Source organism: Oncorhynchus kisutch, unplaced genomic scaffold (assembly GCF_002021735.2).
Source record: "Oncorhynchus kisutch isolate 150728-3 unplaced genomic scaffold, Okis_V2 Okis03b-Okis08b_hom, whole genome shotgun sequence".
Lineage (NCBI taxonomy): Eukaryota > Metazoa > Chordata > Actinopteri > Salmoniformes > Salmonidae > Oncorhynchus > Oncorhynchus kisutch.
Window position 1 is genome coordinate 1,852,845 of NW_022261980.1, and position 25,075 is coordinate 1,877,919.

Genomic DNA, 25,075 nt, shown 5'->3' on the forward strand with positions numbered 1-25,075 from the left:
CTTATTTATTCTTTGTGTTGTCAGTTCTCCAAGTATAGTTAAGGTTACTTTTATTTTCCTTTTAAGGAGCATCGTTGTCAGAGCAAATCACGTTTCTTAGTTCTTTAGTCACACATTCACTATTAATTGAAAATACGGTGACTTCAGTTGATTTGACTCCGTTCACCACTCTGAAGGAAACTGTTCACACACTCAGTCTAGAGTGCAGTATTATAGAACAATGACGAGAGATATGCTTTAGGTTCCAGTAGATGTCACTCACTGTACACTAAACAAACAGTCTCAGCACAGAATCCTTATGACAATCTGCTCCCTTTCAGAAGACTGGAAAGCGTGATATACAGTACTGCCCTGTCAGAATGGGTTTGAAATGTTTGTTTTTAACCAGTGTACCCTTGTGTTGAAGTTAATCTACACTGGGCCTAACCAGGATATAGTTATCTAGGAGCCTAAGCTCTTTCTGTGCTATGTTTCGGCCGTAGTCCATAGAATGTTTTACATGTTTTAAAACAAATAAAGCTTTAATAATTTAATGTTTCGTGAGATGCATATTACCAGTGACGTATAAAAAAAAAATGGTGACACTTTAAAACATTAAGATTTTTAAATGATTAAATGCTAAGAATGCTTACACATGATTATACATTTTAATGTTTAAAAATTGCTAAATACACATTGGTTATTATGCACACTTTATGAATAGTAAATTAACTTGAAGGGAAGGTTTCCCAAAACCAGCTCCAGCCTGGAGCAGCAGGGTAGCCTAGTGGTTAGAGCGGTGGACTAGCAACTGGAAGGTTGCAAGCATCAACCCCTGAGCTGACAAGGTACAAATCTGTCGTTCTGCCCCTGAACAGGCAGTTAACCCACTGTTCCTAGGCCGTCATTGAAAATAAGAATTTGTTCTTAACTGACTTGCCTAGTTAAATAAAGGTAAAATTAAAAAACTAAAAGTCCTGGACTGAAATAGAGATTCAGGATGAACCTAATCTGTGTCTGGGAAACTGGCCCTATTAGTTAAAATGGATTGTTTTGCAGAATGTCAGTATAATTTCATTTGAATTGTATGATGTAATATTTTATATACAATATTTTTTCTCCATGTGGACACTAGCCAGCAGGTTCTAGTTCTGTATGTCCATGGATGATTGGATAGGTTTGAGAATTAAAAGTACAATTTAAGAACCTGAATAAATCAAGCTAAATTACTTTCACGTGTGTGCCACTGTGGTAAAATACATATTTACGATTGTTATGAGCACTTAAATGTTTCCTTCATTTATTTAGTAGACATTTGTATCCAGGTCAATTACCATTCAGTTCACTAAATAATGAGTGAACAACCGTATGATAAAGGCTAGGCCGGAAGTAGGACAAATATAAGCACCCATCTAATTTGTATTATTATTTAAAGGCAATTTCCAATTGAGACGAAAATATCTGCAGCGTTTACCTAGAATGTGAACATGGTAACATTACTTTTAAAAGGCCCATTGTTGACAGGCCGATCTGATTAAATCCTGGCCTAGGTGTCCTAAGCAAAACACGAACAGAAATAGCAACATGTTCCCCATGGTTTCAAATACACAAAATGATGTAATATGCAGTTTCTTATCTTAGTGGATGCTATGATTAAATGATGTACAAAATGAAGCAAAAACATGTTTTTTTTCCAGACAAAGGCTATGTTTGAATTCCTAGGCTATATTCAGAAGTGGTTACAGTCATATTTCAGTGTATCAAGTGATCCCTAGTGTCAAATAATCTCAGTTTGGCAACCATCTCTACAATGAACTAGGTTTCCATCCAATTGATGCCAGATTTTCATACAAATATTTAAAAATCTGCATAAAGAAAATCTGACTTCTTGTGGATAAAAATCAGTGTGATGACGTAGTGCACACAAAATGTACTTTTTCGATTAAGTTTTCATGTCCCGAATAAAAATCAAGTTCATTGCGTTTCCAGTCCATTTTCAACTCTACCAATAGTTTTGTCACAAAACTGTGCTCTTGGCACATGTGCTCAAGCCAACAGCTCACAGATACATTGAGGGTAGGCTAGTCTACATGACAAGATTGTGGATAAGAGCGAGAATATTTGTATTTGTCAAATGGCAGTTAAGCATCGATCATCATGTCTCCAGAATAAGACCCTCGATATTTAGTGGAAAGAAGCATCAAGTCCATCATTGTGCACTTTCACCACGCTGTGAAGTTCATAACTTATTTCATCTGTAGTCGAATCAACTACACGGTTTACTGAGTCGTAGTGGGAGGACCACACACCATATCATCATGTGACTCCAAGTTTACTTTAATATGATGGTTATTATATCAATATTTGCGCATAAAGGTGCTTGACCGACATTTCTTGCATAATTTATTTTATCGAAACAAAAAGATCCCACCATGTCGAACAAACAATTTATCTGTTGGCTTTTATAAAATTGTACCAAAACCTCTGTTTCTATCACAGCTGTCTTGACTTTGTATTTATACTGTATGACTTAACTCGCATAAAAACTGGATGGAAACTTGTTATTGGCTGCAGTGAAAATGATTCCGTTGAAGTGTTTCTATGCTACAATATTCAGTTGGATAATGCGGCCAGGTACACATCCCCTTTAAGAGTTCTTCATTGCCCTCCTGTGGACATAACCGGTAAAGGTTGTTTTACAGTTTCAAGCAGTTTTTTTATTTTTATATGGCAGGATCAGTGGGAAAGGGATCTCACCAACAAAACTATGGAGCGATATGCAACAGGAGACAAGACGAGAAGAAGCTCGACTTTACCGCATGGATTTGAATGTTTACATGCTAACTAAATATAGCCTGTAAAAATAGTTGTTACAGTCGACCTGCCTGCCTAATCAGAGGACCAGAATCGAAAGCAATGTTTTTGAGATCGAGAGAGTGGATTATGTTACATGCTGATTTGGATAACCCTCGCGCTGCTACTGCAAGATCTTTCCGACACTTGTTGAAATTACATTTTGAAATCTTCTCCACAAGGGAAAGTATTCGCTAATGAAAACATTGCTAACAACTATATTTGGGCAACGTTAGCAAATATTGTTTTAGTTTACAAATCTTTAGCAAACGTAAGTTGCGCTTCTCTTCTGCTGTTCGTGTCGCGTTACGCGGTAGCTACTGTACGAGCTTGCTGCGTAGCTGTAATTTTTATCGAACATTTTTATACACTGCATAAAATGACAGTTTTGATAGCTTTGAAGAGGTTGAAGTACTTATTATTTGTTATTTAGCTACGCGTGTTGCCTCAATTGACAATGCATTGCTGGATACGTCCTCAAATAACGTTACTATTTTAAGCTAAATTGTTAATGAAGAAAATGGAAGTGACAGGTAGCTAGCTAGCACTGGCACTCTCTCACGCTAGCTAGTTAACATAACTAGCTACTGATTGAGTTTCAAACAAGTTGTTGGCTTATTAGTTTAGCTAACTATTTACAAATGTAAATATTTTCCCATGCATTAACAATACGTTGGGATGTATAGAACTCAACTTCGGTAAGCGTTACCTGCTGGCACCGAAAACACATATTTTGGAATTTGTTTGTTTACAAACACTTGTCAGCTGAACTGTCCACTATTGTTAACTTATGTGGCTATCAAGCTAACGTTAGCTAGCACCGACAATTTGCCAACGCGACGATTTGAAGCAGCACTGATGGATTCGCTAAAAGTGGACTGACAATCAAAACCACACTCTCTATATTTGTGCCCCAAGCACTCGCTTTACATTTTTTAAGTAACATTTATAAACTGTGCGGCCCACACCATGTCCGGATCCCCGGGCTCGGGTGGCTCAAACCCCAGGAAGTTCAGCGAAAAGATAGCGCTGCACAACCAGAAACAAGCAGAGGAGACGCTGGCCTTCGATCAGCTTATGACAGATCTCACTGTCTCAAGGGTAAGCAGATCCCTGTCTATAAATATCGAATTATTAAGTGTGATTTATTTGTGCATGAGTGGTCTCAAGCTAGATAGGAATGCCATGTTTAGTTTGATCAAGGAAGTTGGACAGGCAAGCCAGCAGGGTGTGAATGCTCTCTGCTGTCAAGCAGCGGGGCACCTGTCAAACTTGTGTCACAATTCATTGAGGTTATGGTTAGGCAGGTTACTTCGAAATAAGGCTAGCTGTTTAAAAAAATAACCATATGGCTATTGTTTACTATATAACTACAATGACTGTAGTTAACAATACGGTTTTTAATACTTACAAGGATAATCCTTAAATAAAAGTTAAATTCATCAGGGTTGTTTGGAAATATATTTAGCCGAAACAGGAGGCTATCAATCGATGGGTGATTAGTGGCTGACAGTTCACACTCACTACTTAGACATAGGTCAGCATTGATCATTGCCGTGTGTGATGTGAACAGAAACATCACCAGTAAACATGCTTTCTGCACCACCCACTCTTGCACTCATCAGCCTATTTTTGAATGAAATGATTGGTTAATAACCAGCCAGCTGCTGCATATTATTCTATGAGTCATCATTAACATCAATGTGTTGTTGTCATATGATGTATAGATGGCAATTGTAATGGCGCCTCTAATTTTGCCTGCACAATAAACTGTGACTTAACTACATTCCCCTGTAATCATCCATTTGAATATACACTCAAGAAGTGAGATCTTCGGGCCTGCCTTTTCTGCACTGAATGGGACCCAAACTGCAAATTATGTGCCGATCTCATCCATTTAACTTTTTATAAAATTTTCATTTGAGTCATTTAGCAGACGCTCTTATCTAAAGCAACTTACAGCTACTAATGTTAATGTAGCTACGGTAACATTGAATTGGGCAGTCCTTTACATTTGTGTGGACAATTGCATTCTAAAACACCCAAGACCAGTTTACTGTGTTAGGCTGCATCAAGGTCTCAAATCAATCCCCTCTATTGTGAACGAGCAACTCTCACATTGCTTTACAGTGGGACATACACAAAGTCATGCTTCTCTTATCTTCAATTGAGCCCTCGAGGGCTTTATCTCCTGCATGTATCTTAATGGAGTAAAAAGGCAGAGTTATTGGGGGCGTTGGGTGACTCATTCCTGGTTTTGCTCATTGTTGGTAGCCTGCAACCGTTGGTTTTTGGCAGGTCGAATATAAAGATGACAATGGCATCCTTGTATTGGGGACTTATTTGTTGAGGAATGTAACTGTTTTTCTGGGTGATTTGTGAGGTTTTAATTGCACTTCCCAAGACTGTGTTTTAATGTGTGTGTAAAATAAAATGAATGGCCAAAGCTTGCTGGGAACCATGTGTAGACATACCAGCCCCGCCTCATCTACTCATAACAAGTTCACCATGTGTATCCAGCTAGATGGGAAGGAAACTTCTTGTGTGTCTGATTAATTTGAAATGTACCAGCTTTGCATCCAATGTCATGTTTTTCTTGTTGCCGACTACTTGAGACTATTTTAATACCAAACAACTAGCACCACAGCCTCTATGTAGGGACACTCTTAGGGACTTACAGTCATTCTTCTCACAACTCCACACAGATGGAATCTACAAGGGTAGCATTTCTTGCAGTTCCTACATCCATTTTAGACTTTAATGATGTGTATTAGGGCTGCACGATATGGGAGAAATCGAATAGCGATAAAAAATTTTTTTTTATGTAGTTCTTTACCAAATATTGTGGTTTGACAAAGGTCATAACTCTTGGTATAACTTTTGGAATCCTAGAAATAAAATTACTTATATTAAGAAGCAGAGTGGAAAGCAGAATTGTTTGTTTTAGAATAGAGGATGACCGATTATGATTTGTCAATGCCGATACCAGTTATTGGAGGACCAAAAAAAGCAGATTTTCTTAAAATATTTTACACACTTATACAATTTTATTTATTTGTAATAATGACAATTACAACAATACTGAATGAACAACGAACACTTATTTTAACTTAATATAATACATAAATAAAATCTATTTAGTCTCAAATAAATAATGGAACATGCTCAATTTGGTTTAAATAATGCAAAAACACAGTGTTGGAGAAGGTAAAAGTGCAAACACAAACACAGTAAAGTTTGAATGAATGCTTACGAGTCAGACTGCTCTATCAAATATCGAATCATAGACTTAATTCTAATATAATAAACACAGAAATATGAGCCTTTGGTCATTAATATGGTCAAACCAAGACACCCAATTTCGAAATCAAAACATTTATTCTTTCGGTGAAATACAGAACTGTTCCATATTTTATTGTACGGGTGGCAACCCTAAGTCTAAATATATGCTGTTTCATTGCACAAACTTCAATGTTATGTCATAATTCTGGAAAATGAGTTCGCAACAAGCCAGTCAGCCCAACTGTAGCATATACCCTGACTCTGCGTGCAACGAATGCAAGAGAAGTGACACAATTTCCCTAGTTAATCTTGCCTGCATGAATTTCTTTTAACTAAACCATGCAGGATAAAAAAAAATATATATACTTTTGTGTATTGATTTTAAGAAAGGCATTGATGTTTATGGTTAGGTACATTCGTGCAACGATTGTGCTTTATTCGTGAATGTGCTTTTGTTAAATCATCCCCTGTTTGGCGAAGTAGGCTGTGATTCGATGATAAATTAACAGGTACCGAATTGTTTATATGCAATGCAGGACAAGCTAGATAACTACATATGGTTGATGATATTACTAGGTTAACTAGTGATTATGTGAAGATTGATTGTTTTTTTATGAGATACATTTAATGCTAGCTAGCAACATACCTTGGCTCCTTGCTGCACGCGTGTAACAGGTGGTCAGCCTACCACTCAGTTTCCTCATGGAATGCAATGTAATCGGCCATAATCGGCATAAAAAAAAAATGCAGATTACCAATTGTTATGCAAACTTGAAATCGGCTTTAATTAATCAGCCAAATGACTACATCGACCATAATCCTTTGCTAGTTACAGCCACTTTCACTTAATATTTTTTTGTTGTGTCATTAAGAATTAAGGCACTTCAAATACTTCCAGCTTAATGCGCCGTCGGGAGTTTCCATAGCGCTGACGTCATCCACTTATTCCTATCACCATCTACTGGTTTTTATGACAAATGGGAGGCACTTGGTGTGGGATGCAGCTGCAAGAGGAGAAAAAAAATGGAGTAAACTATAGCAAATGTTACAAGTGGCTGAGGTGTTTCAGAATATGCGATATAAGTCTGCATGCGATATAAGTCTCTTGTGATGTGGATATTGCACATGTCAATATTGCGATTGATGTGATCTACACACAATACCCTGACGACAAAGAAAAAATGTTGCTAGTTTATAAAAAAATATGACATTTACATAAGTATTCAGACCCTTTACTCAGTACTTTGTAAATGCTGCCAAAAGGTGCTTCAACAGTCTTCTTGGGATAACGCTACAAGCTTGGCAGACCTGTATTTTGTGAGTTTCTCCTGTTCTTTTCTGCAGATCCTCTCAAGCTCTGTCAGGTTGGAAGGGGAGCATCGCAGCACAGCTATTTTCAGGTCTCTCCAGAGATGTTTGATTGGGTTGAAGTCGGTGCTCTTGCTGGGCCACTCAAGGACATTGAGACTTTTCCTGAAGCCACTCCTGTGTTGTCTTGTTGGAAGGTGAACCTTAGCCCCAGTCGGATAATCTGCTCCAGAACGCTCAGGACATCAAGGATCTTTCTGTACTTTTCTCCCAGTCCCTGCCGCTGAAAAACTTCCCCCACAGCATGATGATGCTACCACCATGCTTCACTGTAGGGATGGTGCCAGGCTTCCTCTACCTGAATGCCAAGCATAACATCTGATCTTGGTTTCATCAGACCAGAAAATCTTGTTTCTCATGGTATGAGAATCCTTTGGTTACCTTTTAGGAAAGCCCGCTTGGCGTTTTTATCTTGTGCCTTTTTATTGAGGGGCTTCTATCTGGCCACTCTACCATAAAGGCCTGATTGGTGGAGTGCTGCAGAAATGGTTGTCCTTCTGGAAGGTTCTCCCATCTCCAAAGAGGAACTCCAGAGCAACCATAAGGCTCTTGGTCACCTCCCCAATCAAGGCCCTTCTCTCCTGATTGCTCAGCTCTAGGAAGAGTGGTGGTGGTTACAGACTTCTTCCATTTAAGAATGATGGAGGCCACTGTGTTCTTGGGGACCTTCAATACTGCAGAAAGTTTTTGGTAACCTTCCCCAGATCTGTGCCTCAACACAATCCGTTCTCTGAGCTCTACGGACAATTCCTTCGACCTCATGGCTTGGTTTTTACTCTGACATGCACTGTCAACTGTGGGACCGTATATAGGCAGGTCTGTGCCTTTCCAAGCCATGTTCAATCAATTGAATTTAGAACAGGTGGACTCCAAGTTGTAGAAACATCGCAAGGATGATCAATGGAAACAGGAAGCACCTGAGCTCAATTTTGAGTCTCATAGCAAATGGTTTGAATACTTAGGTAAGGTATTTCAGTGTTTTAATACATTTGCAAGAATGTCTAAACTGTTAACTTCATTATGGGCTATTGTGTGTAGATTGATTTTGAATTCCATCCTTTATTATACAATGGATTTAACATAACAATGTGGAAAAGTGAAGTGGTCTGAATACTTTCCGAATGTGCTGTATATACAAAAATATAAACGCAACAACAATTTTACTTAGTTACAGTTCATGTAAGGAAATCAGTCAATTGAAATAAATGAATTAGCCCCTAATCTATGGATTTCACATGACTGAGCAGGGGCGCAGCCATGGGTGGGCCTGGGAGGTCATAGGCCCAGCCACTTGGGAGCCAGGCCCAGCCAATAGTAATTTGTTTTTCCCTACAAAAAAGGGCTTTATTACAGACAGGAAATACTCCTGTTTCATCAGCTGTGAGGGTGGTTGGTCTCAGAGGATCCCACAGGGGAAGAAGCTGAATGTGGAGGTCCTGAGCTGGCGTGGTTACACATGGTCTGCAGTTGAGTCCAGTTGAACGTACTACCAAATTCTCTAAAACAACGTTGGAGGAGGTGACTTATGGTAGAGAAATTAACAGGTGGATGGATAACCTTGGCAAAGGAGAAATGCTCATTGATAGTGACAAAGCAACAACCTAAAACTGTCCCAAACACAGGATTAAAACAAGCTTATATTTTGGGTTCTGATTGGGTACGACAGTTGAACTCCGCTCATGAAGCATATATTCTTCAAGATATATATATGTATGGTATGTGTGTGTGTGTGTGTCTGTGTGTGTGTATATACAGTGCCTTGCGAAAGTATTCGGCCCCCTTGAACTTTGCGACCTTTTGCCACATTTCAGGCTTCAAACATAAAGATATAAAACTGTATTTTTTTGTCAGAGTCCATGAGACGCTGCCAGAAAACATCTAATTAAAACTCACTGTTTCAACATTCACAACAGGCCACTACAGAGTTGAAAGTGCTCGAGTGGCTCTCTGTTTGGGTCTGTTTTAGGGCTGGGAATTGCCAGGGACCTCTCACAATACAATATTGTCGTGAAATGTTGGTGCCGATATGAATTACAATTCTATACAGTGAGCTCAAAGTATTGTGACTGGGACACTTGCCAGAACAGCATAGGCAGATGCAGAAGATGGTATAGAGTACAGTAGATACATATGAGATGAGTAATGTAGGGTATGAAAACATTATATAGAGTGGCATTGTTTAAAGTGGCTAGCGATACATTTAATTACATCAAGATGGCAAGATGCAGTAGATGGTATAGAGTACAGTAGATACATATGAGATGAGTAATGTAGGGTATGTAAGCATTATATTAAGTGGCTAGTGATAAATTGATTACATCAATTTTTCCATTATTAAAGTGGCTAGAGTTGAGTCAGTATGTTGGCAGCAGCCACTCCATGTTAGTGATGGCTGTTTAACAGTCTGATGGCCTTGAGAGAGCTGTTTTTTAGTCTCTCGGTCCACCTCTACTGACCTCGCCTTCTGGATGGTAGCGGGGTGAACAGGCAGTGGCTTGGGTGGTTGTTGTCCTTGATGATATTTTTGGCCTTCCTGTGACATCGGGTGGTGTAGGTGTCCTGGAGGGTAGGTAGTTTGCCTCTGGTGATGCGTTGTGCAGACCTCACTACCCTCTGGAGAGCCTTACGGTTATGGGTGGAGCAGTTGCCGTACCAGGTGGTGATACAGCCCGACAGGATGCTCTTGATTGTGCATCTGTAAAAGTTTGTTTTTGGTGACAAGCCAAATTTCTTCAGCCTCGAGGTTGAAGAGGCGCTGCTGCGCCGCCTTCACCACGCGGTCTGTGTGGGTGGACCATTTCAGTTTGTCCGTGATGTGTACGCCCAGGAACTTAACTTTCCACCTTCTCCACTACTGTCCCGTCGATGTGGATGGGGGCTGCTCCCTCTGCTGTTTCCTGAAGTCCACAATCATCTCCTTAGTTTTGTTGACGTTGAGTGTGAGGTTATTTTCCTGACACCACACTCCGAGGGCCCTCACCTCCTCCTTGTAGGCCGTCTCGTCGTTGTTGGTAATCAAGCCTACCACTGTAGTGTCGTCTGCAAACTTGATGATTGAGTTGGAGGCGTTCATGGCCACGCAGTTGAGTGAACAGGGAGTACAGGAGATGGCTGAGAACGCACCCTTGTGGGGACCCAGTGTTGAGGATCAGCGGGGTGGAGATGTTGTTACCTACCCTCACCACCTGGTGATACCATCAGGAAGTACAGGACCCAGTTGCACAGGGCGGGGTTGAGACCCAGGGTCTCGAGCTTAATGACTAGTTTGGAGGGTACTATGGTGTTAAATGCTGTGTACAAAAAGTGCTGTAATTTTCTAAATGATTCACCCGATATGGTGAAAATACCCTCAAATTAAAGATGAGTCTGCACTTTAACCTCTTGTCATTTTATCATTTCAAATCCAAAGTACTAGAGTACAGAGCCAAAACAATTGAAAATTGATAGTGTAACTTTATTGCAATTTGATGTTCCAAACATATTGCTCATGCAGAGGGACGAGAGACCCATGAGAAAATACGTTTTGATCATTCATGGAATTAAGTGCTTAAAACACATTGGCTCCCTTTTTGTTAAAATATGGAGAACATGCTATGAGGGAAAAATGTTTTTGGTGCAGGTACAGCCAACTAGTGCAAAAATCATGTTGCGATATTGTCAAATAATATCCCAGTATGTAAACTAGCGATTTGTATTTTATTTTTATTTATTAAAATCTTGCACCTCACTAGTCTGTTTTCACCGGAGGGTAAACTGCTTTCCCACCACTGTGCATAGTAGACCTAGGCTATTTCACTGAATGGTCAAGGAGTTTGCCAGCTAATGTGGATAAATGCATAGGGTAGCCTACATGTAGGCTTATACAGATGTTTCTGTTTCTACTGAAAGCAAAGTGTTCATGTGTCTTTATAAAGTTGTTGTTGCACACTCTCTTTAGGAAAGTAAACTAGCAAAGTGTCTTCCTGCTCTGTGAAAAATGTCTACACCGGTGCTTCGTGGTCTGCAGATGCTTTCGGCTTCTCCTATGTTGTTCATCTGCAGTTTGTCACTAAGGCCCTCGTATGGGTTGTTGTGGAAATCGCCTGGATTTCCTCTCTTAACCCGTGGGAATAATGTCACCGCAAGGTCTTTGACATTTTGTCCCTCTGTGCCATCTTTATGAATAGTATTATTGGATACTCTGAGGCGCTGGAATGTGTGTTCTGTTTATGATGGATGTATTTTTGGGTTGTCTTGTTGCATTATCCCGTCCTCCGGAACCCCATTTGTTAAGCACTGTTTTACCCGATTGGCTGGGAGTATTTAAAATAGTCCTGCATTTTGTCTTTGGTGGGACAATCTTATGATAGGTAATTTTTTATATTAAGGTGTGGTCTATGCCAAGTTAGGCTATGACCATGTTAGGTAGGCTACCTATCTGGGAAGCTGGGGAAAACAGATATGGTTTTGGCAATGAGATTGCTATGCATTAAGGGGAAATTCCCACTTCTACACAGACACCAAGACCCTCCCCCTGCCACTCAAGACTAAAGAACACTTCTTCCTCACTCACAACAAGCAGTTTAAACTCTCTTTTTGCATTTGAGGTTTGGTCCTACAGAATCGGTCAAATGAACACCGAAACGATTAAACTTCGTACAATTAATGAAAAATGTTCTCACGATACCCTTTTTATGTCTCAACTCCCAAAATGTAGAATAGAGCAGACCCTACTAAAATGAGAGTCCCAATAAACATGATTTGGTTGAATGTAATACCACTAGCAGCATTTTAGCAACAGACTTATGTGCTAGCTGTCTGGTCTGTGTTTTTATAAATGTGCAGTGAGTATACAAATACAGATTTATATAAGAAATTGGCAACTCCTTCTGATTCTTAGTAATAAGCATCTTATCCCGGTAGGCCACTTGATTTCAATATCTAAACAAAGTGAACAGAGTTCTTCAAACAGGTGGAGATGGACAGGAGGGTGTATTCATAACAGTTCAACTGTTATACCATGTTAGCAAGCAAATACACCCAAGTTGGCTAGACTTGAAATATAAAGTTTAGGTGGCTACTCATTAGCACGTGATTGTTTGAGACCTGTGTTAATATTTTATGACTGCTACAAGAAGTTGGGCACTATTGCTGAAATGTGCATATTCTGGTAAAATGTCTAACAACATTGCATTTTCATAGACTTGAAAGCCAGATCAATGATTATTGCAAAAAAAATGCAGGTGGAACTTTTGATGAAATTGGGTCTTTATGGTTGTGGAAGTCATATTTTTAGCCAAGGTATAATTTTACAAGCCGTGAATTCATTAGATTATTCCTGACTGTTTGAAATGGGGTGTTTTGACCTTTAAATTGTGGAACAAGGCTTTATTTAGAGAAAGTTAAAATCTCTCTGTGTGTACAGTTGTGGGCAAAAGTTTTGAGAATGACAAAATATTAAAGTCTGCTGCGTCAGTTTGTATGATGGCAATTTACATATACTCCAGAATGTTATGAAGAGTGATCAGATAAATTGCAATTAATTGCAAAGTCCCTCTTTGCCATGCAAATGAACTGAATCCCCCCAAAAACATTTCCACTGCATGTCAGCCCTGCCACAAAAGGACATAATTTCAGTGATTCTCTCGTTAACACAAGTGTGAGTGTTGACAAGGACAAGGCTGGAGATCACTCTGTCATGCTGATTGAGTTCGAATAACAGACTGGAAGCTTCAAAAGGAGGGTGGTGCTTGGAATCATTGCTCTTCCTCTGTCAACGATGGTTACCTGCAAGGAAACACGTGCCGTCACCATTGCTTTGCACAAAAAGGGCTTTATAGGCAAGGATATTGCTGCCGGTAAGTTGCACCTAAATCAACCATTTATCGGATCATCAAGAACTACAAGGAGAGCGGTTCAATTGTTGTGAAGAAGGCTTCAGGGCGCCCAAGAAAGTCCAGCAAGCGCCAGGACCGTCTCCTAAAGTTGATTCAGCTGCGGGATCGGGGCACCACCAGTACAGAGCTTGAATGGCAGCAGGCAGGTGTGAGTGCATCTGCACGCACAGTGAGGCGAAGACTTTTGGAGGAAGGCCTGGTGTCAAGAACGGCAGCAAAGAAGCCACTTCTCTCCAGGGAAAAACATCAGGGACAGACTGATATCCTGCAAAAGGTTCGGGGATTGGACTGCTGAGGACTGGGGTAATGTCATTTTCTCTGATGAATCCCCTTTCCGATTGTTTGTGGCATCCGGAAAAAAGCTTGTTCGGAGAAGACAAGGAGAGCGCTACCATCAGTCCTGTGTCATGCCAACAGTAAAGCATCCTGAGACCATTCATAAGTGGCGTTGCTTCTCAGCCAAGGGAGTGGGCTCACTCACAATTTTGCCTCAGAACACAGCCATGAATAAAGAATGGTACAAACACATCCTCCGAGAGGAACTTCTCCCAACCATCCAGGAACAGTTTGGTGACGAACAATGCCTTTTCCAGCATGATGGAGCACATTGCCATAAGGCAAAAGTGATAACTAAGTGGCTCGGGGAACAAAAGATTGATATTTTGGGTCCATGGCCAGGAAACTCCCCAGACCTTAATCCTATTGAAAACTTGTGGTCAAGCCTCGAGGTGGGAGGACAACCAAAAACCCACAAATTCTGACAAACTCCAAGCATTGATTATGGAAGAATGGGCTGCCATCAGTCAGGATGTGGCCCAGAAGTTAATTGACAGCATGCCAGGGCGGATTGCAGAGGTCTTGAAAAAGAAGGGTCAACACTGCAAATATTGACTCTTTGCATCAACTTCATGTAATTGTCAATAAAAGGCTTTGACACTTATGAAATGCTTGTAATTATACCTTAGTATTCCATAGTAACATCTGACAAAAATGTCTAAAGACACTGAACCAGCAAACTTTGGAAATTTAATATTTGTCATTCTCAAAACTTTTGGCCACGACTGTATACACACAACTGTTCAAAAATGTGGGGTCACTTAGAAATATCCTTGTTTTTGAAAGAAAAGCACTTTTTATCCATTTAAAATAACATCAAATTGATCAGAAATACAGTGTAGACTTAATGTTGGAAATTGTAGCTGGAAACTGCAGATTTTTAAAAATGGAATATCTACGTAGGCGGACAGAGGCCCATTGTCAGCAACCATCACTCCTGTGTTCCAATGGCACGTTGTGTTAGTTAATCCAAGTTGATCATTTTAAAAGGCTAATTGATCATTAGAAAACCCTTTTGCAATTATGGTAGAACAGCTGAAAACTGTTCTGATTTAAAGAAGCCAGAAATTGCCAAGAAACTGAAGATCTCGGACAACACTGTGTACTACTCCCTTCACAGAACAGCGCAAACTGGCACTAACCAGAATAGAAAGAGTGGGAGGCCCCGGTGTCCAACTGAGAAAGAGGACAAGTACATTAGTGTCTAGTTTGAGAAACAGACACCTCACAAGTCCTCAACTGGCAGCTTCATTTAAACAGCACCCTCAACACCAGTCTCAATGTCAACAGTGAAGAGGTGACTCCCGGATGCTGGCCTTCTAGGCAGAGTTCCTCTGTCCAGTCTGTGGTCTTTTGCCCATGTTAAAATTTTATTTTTATTGGCCCGTCTGAGGTATGGCTTTTTCTTTGCAACTCTGCCTAGAAGGACAGCATCCCGGAGTTGCCTCTTCACTGTTGACGTTGAGACTGGTGTCCATCTGATTTTTAGCCATATCGCTCAGCCTTAGTCCAACATCAGTGGTCTTCTCTCTTACTTTGTAGACAGACATTGGCTCATCTTACACCTGCAAGCAAGATGTTGCCGGCTTGTCAGACACACCGAGAGAGAACAGCTTTCCCTGGAGCTCGAGCCACGTGTTCAATTTGAATGACATTTAATCACAACAAGAGCTAAAGGTCTCCTGAATGTCCCTGAGGCTGTATAGTGTTAAATTAAACCTAGCTTAGCTCCTTGTCAACTATTTTACTGTCCTCTCTTCTCTGAGAGTTCCTCTTCTGTGTAAACCCATTGATTGCATCAAATGAGGTCAGTCTTTGAGATTCAAATTTTGTCCTTTGGTTAGTGTGAGGAAGAAATGCCCCACGGATTTGCCTTTTCCTGATCAGAATTGATAATTGGAACTGTTTACCTTAGCCGAACAAACCATGCTCTGTGTGGTCCCTGAGTTGGTCCTGTGTTGGAGGAGCACAGGGTCTGTATCCACAAAGTGTCTCAGAGTAAGTGCGCTGCTCTAGGATCTGTCCATATACCCTACTGTTATTCATTATCAGCTCTCCTACTCTGAGACACTATGGATAAGGGGCCCGGTGTGGAGACGGGCTGCTATACCAGATTAATTTCTATGAATTGGTGAATGGATAGGTTACAAAACATTTGCTTCTGGTGGTTCCCTTTAATGAACAGATGTATTCTCCAGATCCTAGACTACGTCATTGGACAGAAATGACACTTCCCCACACCCATGAGCAAAAGCGTAACCTAAGTATTGTTTGTCTAAAACCTAAGGATTTCTGTAATTTCATTAAATAAGAAATTGATAGTATATCATGTATATGAACCATACAGCCAACATTGAAGGCAATGTTTGATTTGAACCAATAAACTAAACCAGCAACACAACTTCCATTGTCTTATTTCTCTGATGTACAACTTTCTGTCACTCTTGCTGTCTTGTACATATTTGCCCAGGGGTGACCATTGGCCAATCTTAGTCATGTAGGCAGGAGTATGAGAGGAGTTGATGCTGGGCTGGAGCAAAATAAAGCGGAGGGCATGCTAAACAACTGTTTTTTTAGCGCGGCTGTGCTGTGGTCATAGGTACAGGGCGGAGCAGAGTAAAAAAAGTTGTTTCGCACAACCTCGAGCGTACAGTAGCCTTTCTTCAACGGGTTACCATTAAATGTTGAAAATAGGCTACTTTCATCCCTCAAAGAAAATATAGGCGTAGTTCTGACACATCTATGGTTGCTAGTCAAGCGGGCTGGCCGTTGACTATCGCTTTGGTTGCCAGAGACGCGACACATACGTTCGTTGTTAATGTTCCGTTGCCGTCCTGGCTGGCAACGCTCTTATCCTTTGCTAGCTAGCAAACTACGGCTAACACAGTCAGCTCAAACAGTGCAGCTAGAATAACAGCAAAGTAGCTGCAATTGCATTTGTTTAAGATGTTTTGGATACATCCATAACAATGAGCTAATGATGTGTGATTTTTGCCCTTCATAGAAAATGTGCTTTCTTGTCAGGGCACTGTTCATAGGAGCTAGCCAACTACACAGCTAACGCAATTACTTCAAACTGAAGCTGGTAGGACCGCAAACTAGCTGCATGTCGTTTGACCTGTTTCTGTATTTCTTTGTATAGATCCATAAATATTATGCTGATTTCAACTGGTTGAGAAAAGATTGAACGTGTCAGGACGAGACTTTCTTTTGCAGGACCGCTATTGGACATCCCTCTAATAAATCCTGCTCCTCCTCCCCCTGTGGCTCCTTGGTTACTGACTGCCGTTCTGTTGTTGACCAACAGGTGCAGTTCCAGAAGATCCAACAGCTACGTCAGACCCAGACCAGGGCCCAGTACTATGGAGGCTCCCTGCCCAACGTCAACCAGATCGGCAACGCTAGCGCCGACTTCCAGGTGAACCCCTTGACTTATTCCACATGTTGATGTTACAGCCTGAATTCAAAATTGATTAAATATATTGTTTTATTCTCATTCATCTACACAAAATGCCCCGTAATGACAAATTGAAAACATGTTTTTAGACATTTCTGCAAATGTATTGAAAATAAATTCAGAAATATCTCATTTCCATAAGTATTCACACCCTTGATTCAGTACTTTGTAGAAGCACCTTTTGTGGTGATAACAGCTGTGAGTCTTTCTGGGTAAATCTCTAAGAGCTTTGCACTCCTGGATTGTACAATATTAGCCCCAACGTCTTCAAGCTCTGTCAAATTGGTTGTTGATCATTGTCCTGATTACAAGTATTCCCATAACCATTGTTCCCTCTAAGTTGCGTGCGGGCACGCAGTACCCCCAAGACTTCATCGCAGCTCCCCAGTACTGCTGCGCAGAAGAAATATCAGCCCACGGAGAGAAGCACGAGGATTGAACTACATTCAACTTTCTAGAGATTTCCCCATTAGTTAACACTATCAACCATTCCCTTTACTCTGGCAATTGTGCTTGTATCAAGGCAATATTAGCCACTTTCAATGCAACATACCGAAACTAAACAAATAATGCAAAATATTTTGTTGTCGGCAGAACGCATCCGAGTAGGATTGTATTACACAGGACTCCGCCCATAACCAAACAGCGCTGCAGTAGGTCTATATGCAAATAGGCCATTGCCGTATATGGATCTGTGCCATTTACTTTGAACTGGACTCTGTTTACAGCTGTGGTCATGAGTAGATGCTATTGTGTTGAGATCAAAGTGAGCGCTGCATGTAGCCACGTGTGCACTTTTAGTTCATATCCTTTGCTAGTTAGTGAGTTATTATGCCAGGTACAGATTAGAGGTTGACCGATTAATCGGAATGGCCGATTTAATTAGGGCCGATTTCAAGTTTTCATAACAATTGGAAATCTGTATTTTTGGGCGCCGATTTGCCTTTTTAAACAAAAAAAAACAACAAAAAAAAAAAAAATATATATATATATATATATATACCTTTTTATTTAACTAGGCAAGTCGGTTAAGAACACATTCTTATTTTCAATGACGGCCTAGGAACCGTGGGTTAACCGCATTGTTCAGGGTCAGAACGACAGATTTTCACCTTGTCATCTCGGGGGATTCGATCTTGCAACCTTACAGTTAACTAGTCCAATGTCTAAAAACACAATAACGACCTGCCTCTCTCTCGTTGCACTCCACAAGGAGACTGCCTGTTACGCGAATGCAGTAAGCCAAGGTAAGTTGCTAGCTAGCATTAAACTTATCTTACAATAAACAATCAATCATAATCACTTGTTAACTACACATGGTTGATGTTACTAGATATTATCTAGCCTGTCCTGCGTTGCATATAATCTGACTGAGCATACAAGTATCTAAGTATCTGACTGAGCGGTGGTAGGCAGAAGCAGGCGTGTAAACATTCATTCAAACAGCACCTTCGTGCGTTTTGCCAGCAGCTCTTCGTTGTGCGTCAAGCATTGCGCTTCGTTGTGCGTCAAGCAAGCCTATCAACTCCCGAGATGAGGCTGGTGTAACCGAAGTGAAATGGCTAACTAGAGGGACGGAAGCTATACTGTTACACTGGCAATACTAAAGTGCCTATAAGAATATCCAATAGCCAAATGAAATACAAATGGTATAGAAGGAAATAGTCCTATAATAACTACAACCTAAAACTTCTTACCTGGGAATATTGAAGACTCATGTTTAAAAGGAACCACCAGCTTTCATATGTTCTCATGTTCTGCGCAAGGAACTGAAACGTTAGCTTTTTTACATAGCACATATTGCACTTTTACTTTCTTCTCCAACACTTTGTTTTTGCATTATTTAAACCAAATTGAACATGTTTCATTATTTACTTGAGGCTAAATTGATTTTATTGATGTATTATATTAAGTTCAAATAAGTGTTCATTCAGTATTGTTGTAATTGTCATTATTACAAATACATAAAAAAAAAAAAAAAGGCCGATTAATCGGTATCTGCCTTTTTGGTCCTCCAATAATCGGTATCGCCGTTGAAAAATCATAATCGGTCGACCTCTAGTACAGATAATTTGGAATCAGGAATAGGGGAGGGAAGACGTCTTTGAAAAGCGAGGAGGTAAAGAGCTTATTTTTGTCTTAAAGGGGCAGTGTTGTATTTTGAGACAGGCTTGAATAAGCTAAGTAGGCAGATGGTAGCATCATTTGTCTGATTCTCTGTTGTAATGCTATGGGAATAATAATGTATTTTATTTTGTAAAGTGGTTTCTTCCATCAAACACAACAACATTGTCAGTCACCTCCTGGATAAACAGGTTAATGTCAAGCCCTGCATGTTTTTTTTCAATGTAGGCCTAACATTGGCTGCTACTTGAGTGATAGAACAGCTATTTCCATGTAAAAATGTTATGGGATGCATTATTATCTTCTCCATGCTCAAAGGGATATTCAATATCTGCTTTATTTGTACCCATCTACCAATGGGTACCTTTGACATTATGTGTAGGCCAGTGATGAGGGACCAGGAAGTGAACTCCGGTCTCTGGTGTGGGGATAACATGTGGACTAGTTGGCTGTGTTACACCCTCCGCCAAACTCAGGCACAGGGTACCATGACCCGTCAGTAATTTAAATGTCAATATTGTACAAGTCTGCCAAGCTAGACTAAGTAGTAGGGTACAGCAGTGTTATGGAACATTTGGATAGAACTGCTTTCCTGTCCGGTACAGTAAGGTCTAATGTCCATGTTGGACTTGACTTTTCTAGCTGTTTCAGTGCGTTGCACCCTCCCGAATGCAACCAAGTCCAACTATAACACCATAACTGTAACTCTCACAGCTGCCAGGATTACAGTGCTACTATGATGGCAGTAGTATAGATGCATAGAAACAACTGAAGTTTTCACTGCTTGGTATGGACTTCAAGCTGACAGAGCATGGTCCCTTGCTGTAGCAGATAAAATGGCTAGGTAATGACATTTTTTTTTTTAAACAATATTACTGTAGACTTAAAGGGAAACTTCTGGATTTTGGCAATGAGGCCCCTTATCTACTTCCCCAGAGTCAGATGAACTCGTGGATACCATTTTTATGTTTCTGTGTCCAGAATGAAGGAAGTTGGTTGGTAGTTTTGCGAGCTAATGTTAACTAGTGTTACCCATAGCGCAATGACTGGAAGTCTATCTGCTAAACCTAGGCCTCCATTTGACGTGTTTGGTCATTACTTATATGGCCAATACATTTATATGCACCAACTAGACATTCAACCAAGAAGGGCCACCAGATTGGTATGAGTATGTATTTTGAAGAGTAGTCCTACTCACGCTTTTGCATGGTTTTGGCAAAGAGATCAACCAAACTGTGTCCCCTTGCCCAGCAACACACACTTATAGTAAAAACTACAGTATGTTTGGTACACTTACTGTAAAAACCACTGTTTGATGCACATTTATTGTAAAAACTACAGCATGTGTGACAGTTTCTGGAAACGGAGACTCTCCTTGTAATCACTGCCTAACAGAGACAATGTCCCTCTCAACAAATCCAGACCTCAATGACGCCCTAGATGGTCCCACACACACACGACGCTCTGCACAGTATAGCACTATACTCTCAGAAATTCAAAACAGCAAGCCTCTCTTGAGGACTCTTAACTAAATAATTCAGATGTTATCCTACCCAGACAAGCAACAACAAAGTACTAAGATCTGTGTTCTGGCTTCGGTCTGTCTCATTCAGAAGAAACACACAGTGGGTGAATGTGATAGCGCTGTAGCTGCCCACGTGGGCTTGCCTGAATCGGTTTGTCCTCAGAGGATAGAGCGCTAACGTTAGCCTAGATGTGTATGCTACAATACAGTAGCTCCAGGTAAAAGTGCCCTTGTTGTGTTGAAGAATGGCTCTTTTGAGGGGTGGGATTAGGGGTCTAGGTGTGCATTCCAAATGGTACCCTATTCTCTTTTTATAGTGCACTATTTTAGACCAGATCCCTATGGGCCCTGGTCAGAAGTAGTGCACAATAAAGGGAATAGGGTGTCATTTGGGACGCAGACCTAGAAACCAGACTCGATCACAGTAGAAGAACATGACTCTTTACTCCTTAGAGATGCTAGTACAGGTTTAATGGACCTGGCTGCACTTGATCCTAATCATTTGTTAGTGCTCGTTCATTGTAACTGTAGTGTTTTCATTTTGGTTAGGGTTTGATATCTGTCTGAAATCATGGAGTAAAGTAGGTTGTTAGTTGTGTAGTACCTAAACACTGTAGACCCCAGCCTGTCTCTCTCTCTTTTTGCCCCAGCCTGTCTCTCTCTCTTTTTGCCCCAGCCTGTCTCTCTCTCTTTTTGCCCCAGCCTGTCTCTCTCTCTTTTTGCCCCAGCCTGTCTCTCTCTCTTTTTGCCCCAGCCTGTCTCTCTCTCTTTTTGCCCCAGCCTGTCTCTCTCTCTTTTTGCCCCAGCCTGTCTCTCTCTCTTTTTGCCCCAGCCTGTCTCTCTCTCTTTTGCCCCAGCCTGTCTCTCTCTCTTTTTGCCCCAGCCTGTCTCTCTCTCTTTTTGCCCCAGCCTGTCTCTCTCTTTCTGCCCCAGCCTGTCTCTTTGCCTCTCTCTCTGCCCCAGCCTGTCTTTGCCTCTCTCTCTCTCTGCCCCAGCCTGTCTCTTTGCCTCTCTCTCTCTCTGCCCCAGCCTGTCTCTGCCTCTCTCTTTCTGCCCCAGCCTGTCTCTGCCTCGCTCTCTTTCTGCCCCAGCATGTCTCTCTCTCTCTCTTTCTGCCCCAGCCTGTCTCTCTCTCTCTCGAACTGCCCCAGCCTGTCTCTCTCTCTTTCTGCCCCAGCCTCTCTCTCTCTATTCTTTCTCTCTCTCTTCTTTCTCTCTCTCTATTCTTTCTCTCTCTCTATTCTTTCTCTTCTCTCTCTCTCTCTCTCTCTCTCTCTCTCTCTCTCTGTATATATATATATCTATATATCTATCTCTATCTCTCGATCTCTCTATATAGTATTACATTTTAATAGTTCTAATAATATTAAGAGCCACAATGAGTATAACAAAAGTAATGCTGGTACTAGTTGTAACATGATTTCTAATAATGGAATAGTAATGGCATGGAAGCATTTTATGCTTACGGACTGTCCCTCAGGTTGTGGCAGGAGACCAGGTATTTTGTTCGTGTGTGTGTCTCTTTCTCTCTCATTTTAACATCTCCCTCTTCCTCAGGGTGGCTTCCCAGGGGCCTTGGACAGTGTCAGGGGGACACGTCACCATGGCCTGGTAGAGAGGGTGCACCGGGACCGCAACCAACGCATAAACTTGCCTCACCGCCGGCCCATCGACAAGCACGGACGGCAGATATCCTTCCACAAGTAGTACCAGTAGGAACCAGTTACCAGTAGTATTTGGTAGTAACTCGTGCATATAGAAACTAGTACCAGTAGTACGTAGTCAACTTACCTGTAGCAACTATTACCACACTTAGTACCCGTACAACATCTGGGGCCCTCAGAAATGTGTTTTGCTTCTTAACTGTCAGAATTCTCACAAGCATGTTGATAAAGCTGATGACAACGGTTTACAACTAATAAATGCTATAATTTGTCAAACTGTCAATCAATCCATTACGTCTGAATTTCAGCATAGAGGTTCATGTTGTAGCCTATGCAGAGGGCTGCACGACACTTGTTGTGCCATTGGACTACAGTGTAGCTTACCCAGCATGTGATGTGCTCTTAAAATGCATATCTATGGAATTGTTGATTGCATTTATTTTCTTTGTTTTAACAGGGAGTCACCATTGAGACCAAGGTCTCTTTTACAAGGAATCAAATACAATGTAAAATATTGTAGCAGCTAGCAAGATGGTTGCACTGTTGGTGTTTGCTGTGAGTCCTTTTGGCAGGTTTGTGTGTGGTGTGAATTTGTGTGTGCTCACTGACCTTTGCTAGTGTGGGCAGAGTGTTGTTGAAGCCCAAGGCTCAGTTAGTCATTATAAAAACATGACATGTAATACATTGTACTAGTCACTGACAGTTCGGCTTAATGGACATGGACATTGGTGGGAGAGTGTGCCTGTGTTACTGTTGTGATTCCCCTATATTAATTTAGCAGGGGCGAGCAACTTCTGCTAAATCACTGCCGCCACTGATAAATAATAGTCATTTATTTTCTGAATGGTAATGTTTTCAGAGTAAAAATAAGCGACACACTTACTGACCAATTTATTAGGTACACCCATCTAGTGCTCTGTCGGACCCCTCTTTGCCTCCAGACAGCATGAATTCATCGGGACATTCTACAAGGTGTTGGAAACATTCCACAGGGATGTTGGTCCATGCTGACGCGATGGCATCACACAGTTGCTGCAGATTGAACGGCGGTACATTTATGCTGCAAACAGCCCGTTCCATCTGGGGATTGTGCAAGCCACTCTAGTAAACTGAACTCGCTGTCATGTTCCAGGCAATGTTTTTCCACTCCTCAATTGGCCAGTGGTGATTGCGTGCCCACTGGAGCCGCTTCTTCTTGTTTTTAGCTGGTAGGAACGGAACCCTGTGTGGTCATCTGCTGCAATAGCCCATCAACAAGTTCTGCACTCCACTGTTGTACTGCGTGGTTATTTGGCTCTTTGTGGCCTGCCTGTTAGCTTGCACGATTCTTGCCATTCTCCTTCGACCTCTCATCAACGAGCTGTTTTTCGGCCACAGGACGTCTGCTGATTTATTTATATATATATATATATATATATATATATATATTTTTTTTTTATTCTCGATAAACCCAAGACACCGTCGTGCGTGAAAAGCTCAGTAGGGCAGCCGTTTCTGAGGTACTGGATCCGGCAAGTCTGGCACCAACGATCATACCATGCTCAAAGTTGTTTTGCCCATTCTAACGTTCAATCGAACAGTAACTGAATGCCTCGATGCCTGTCTGCCACGTGACTCAATGTCTGTTAGAACGATCCATTTTTGAGAACTGGGTGGTGTACCTAATAAACTGAGTATATGAAGTATGTAGAAAAGATAATGGAGCCACATCTTTTTTTAATAAGATCATCTTTGAGAACTAACAATCACCAAAATAAAAACTATACAGTCAGGGAGGATGTGAAAATCCACAGTGTGAGCATTTCACTTGTATTTGTGAATAAAAATAGTCAAGTATTATCACATTTATAGCAGAATAATTGCTGCAGTAGTCTACTGAAGTGAAACTTTGTCCTTGTTTCTTGGCTATTTACATTTATCTGTTCACAAGCTATGTTGAGTTTCAACTGCTAGGGAAGAGAAGCAACACTGATACTAGTCGCATTCAATCTCACAGGCACAAAACATGACACTCATCACATTACCACGGTAACCACCCGCCCTAAAGGGGCAGGTGAAATGTTTTCTCTCATCTGTGATATTTTCATTAAAGACTTGGGTCATCAAAAATGAAAAATTGAACAATACTACTTCTTACATTTTATTGTTTTAGAAACATTACAAAACATGCTCATCAGTTTTTTGGTGTTCATGTAATTTTTGAAAAAAAAAAAAATATGAGTGGATGGTAGATTTTTATCTGCAGTGGCTGGTGGACCAAAAAGCACATTTTAGGTCTTTGAGTAAGGGAGAGTTAGTGTTTACATGCATTTAGTGCTTGTGCCTGTATCAGAGAATGTGGGATGGTGTGAGTGAGACACGCAGTGAGTGTGTAAAAGAGAGCGGAGAGTGTCTGAGGCTGCAGTGTTATGTAAGCACTAGTGACACTGACATACATACTGGCTAGTTGTAATGCTACACTGTGACATACATACTGGCTAGTTGTAATGCTACACTGTGACATGCATACTTGCTAGCTGTAATGCTACACTGTGACATACATACTGGCTAGTTGTAATGCTACACTGTGACATACATACTGGCTAATTGTAATGCTACACTGTGACACACA

At 41.0% G+C, this 25,075-nt stretch overlaps 1 protein-coding gene across 4 annotated transcripts in view; it reads left to right on the forward strand.

Annotated features, from left to right (window-relative positions):
• Window positions 1-2,670: 2,670 nt before the first annotated feature.
• Window positions 2,671-25,075, forward strand: part of crtc3 (CREB regulated transcription coactivator 3) — a 76,500-nt gene continuing 54,095 nt past the window's right edge. For 2 of the 4 annotated variants that reach the window (XM_031812958.1, XM_031812961.1), the window contains exons 1-3: window positions 2,672-3,933; window positions 17,002-17,112; window positions 22,358-22,489. In XM_031812958.1, the coding sequence (XP_031668818.1) occupies window positions 3,802-3,933; window positions 17,002-17,112; window positions 22,358-22,489 (375 nt within the window). In that variant the 5' untranslated portion in view covers window positions 2,672-3,801. Of the gene's footprint in view, window positions 3,934-17,001; window positions 17,113-22,357; window positions 22,490-25,075 lie in introns of all 4 variants that reach the window. The other 2 variants (XM_031812960.1, XM_031812959.1) reach the window with 2 other exon arrangements.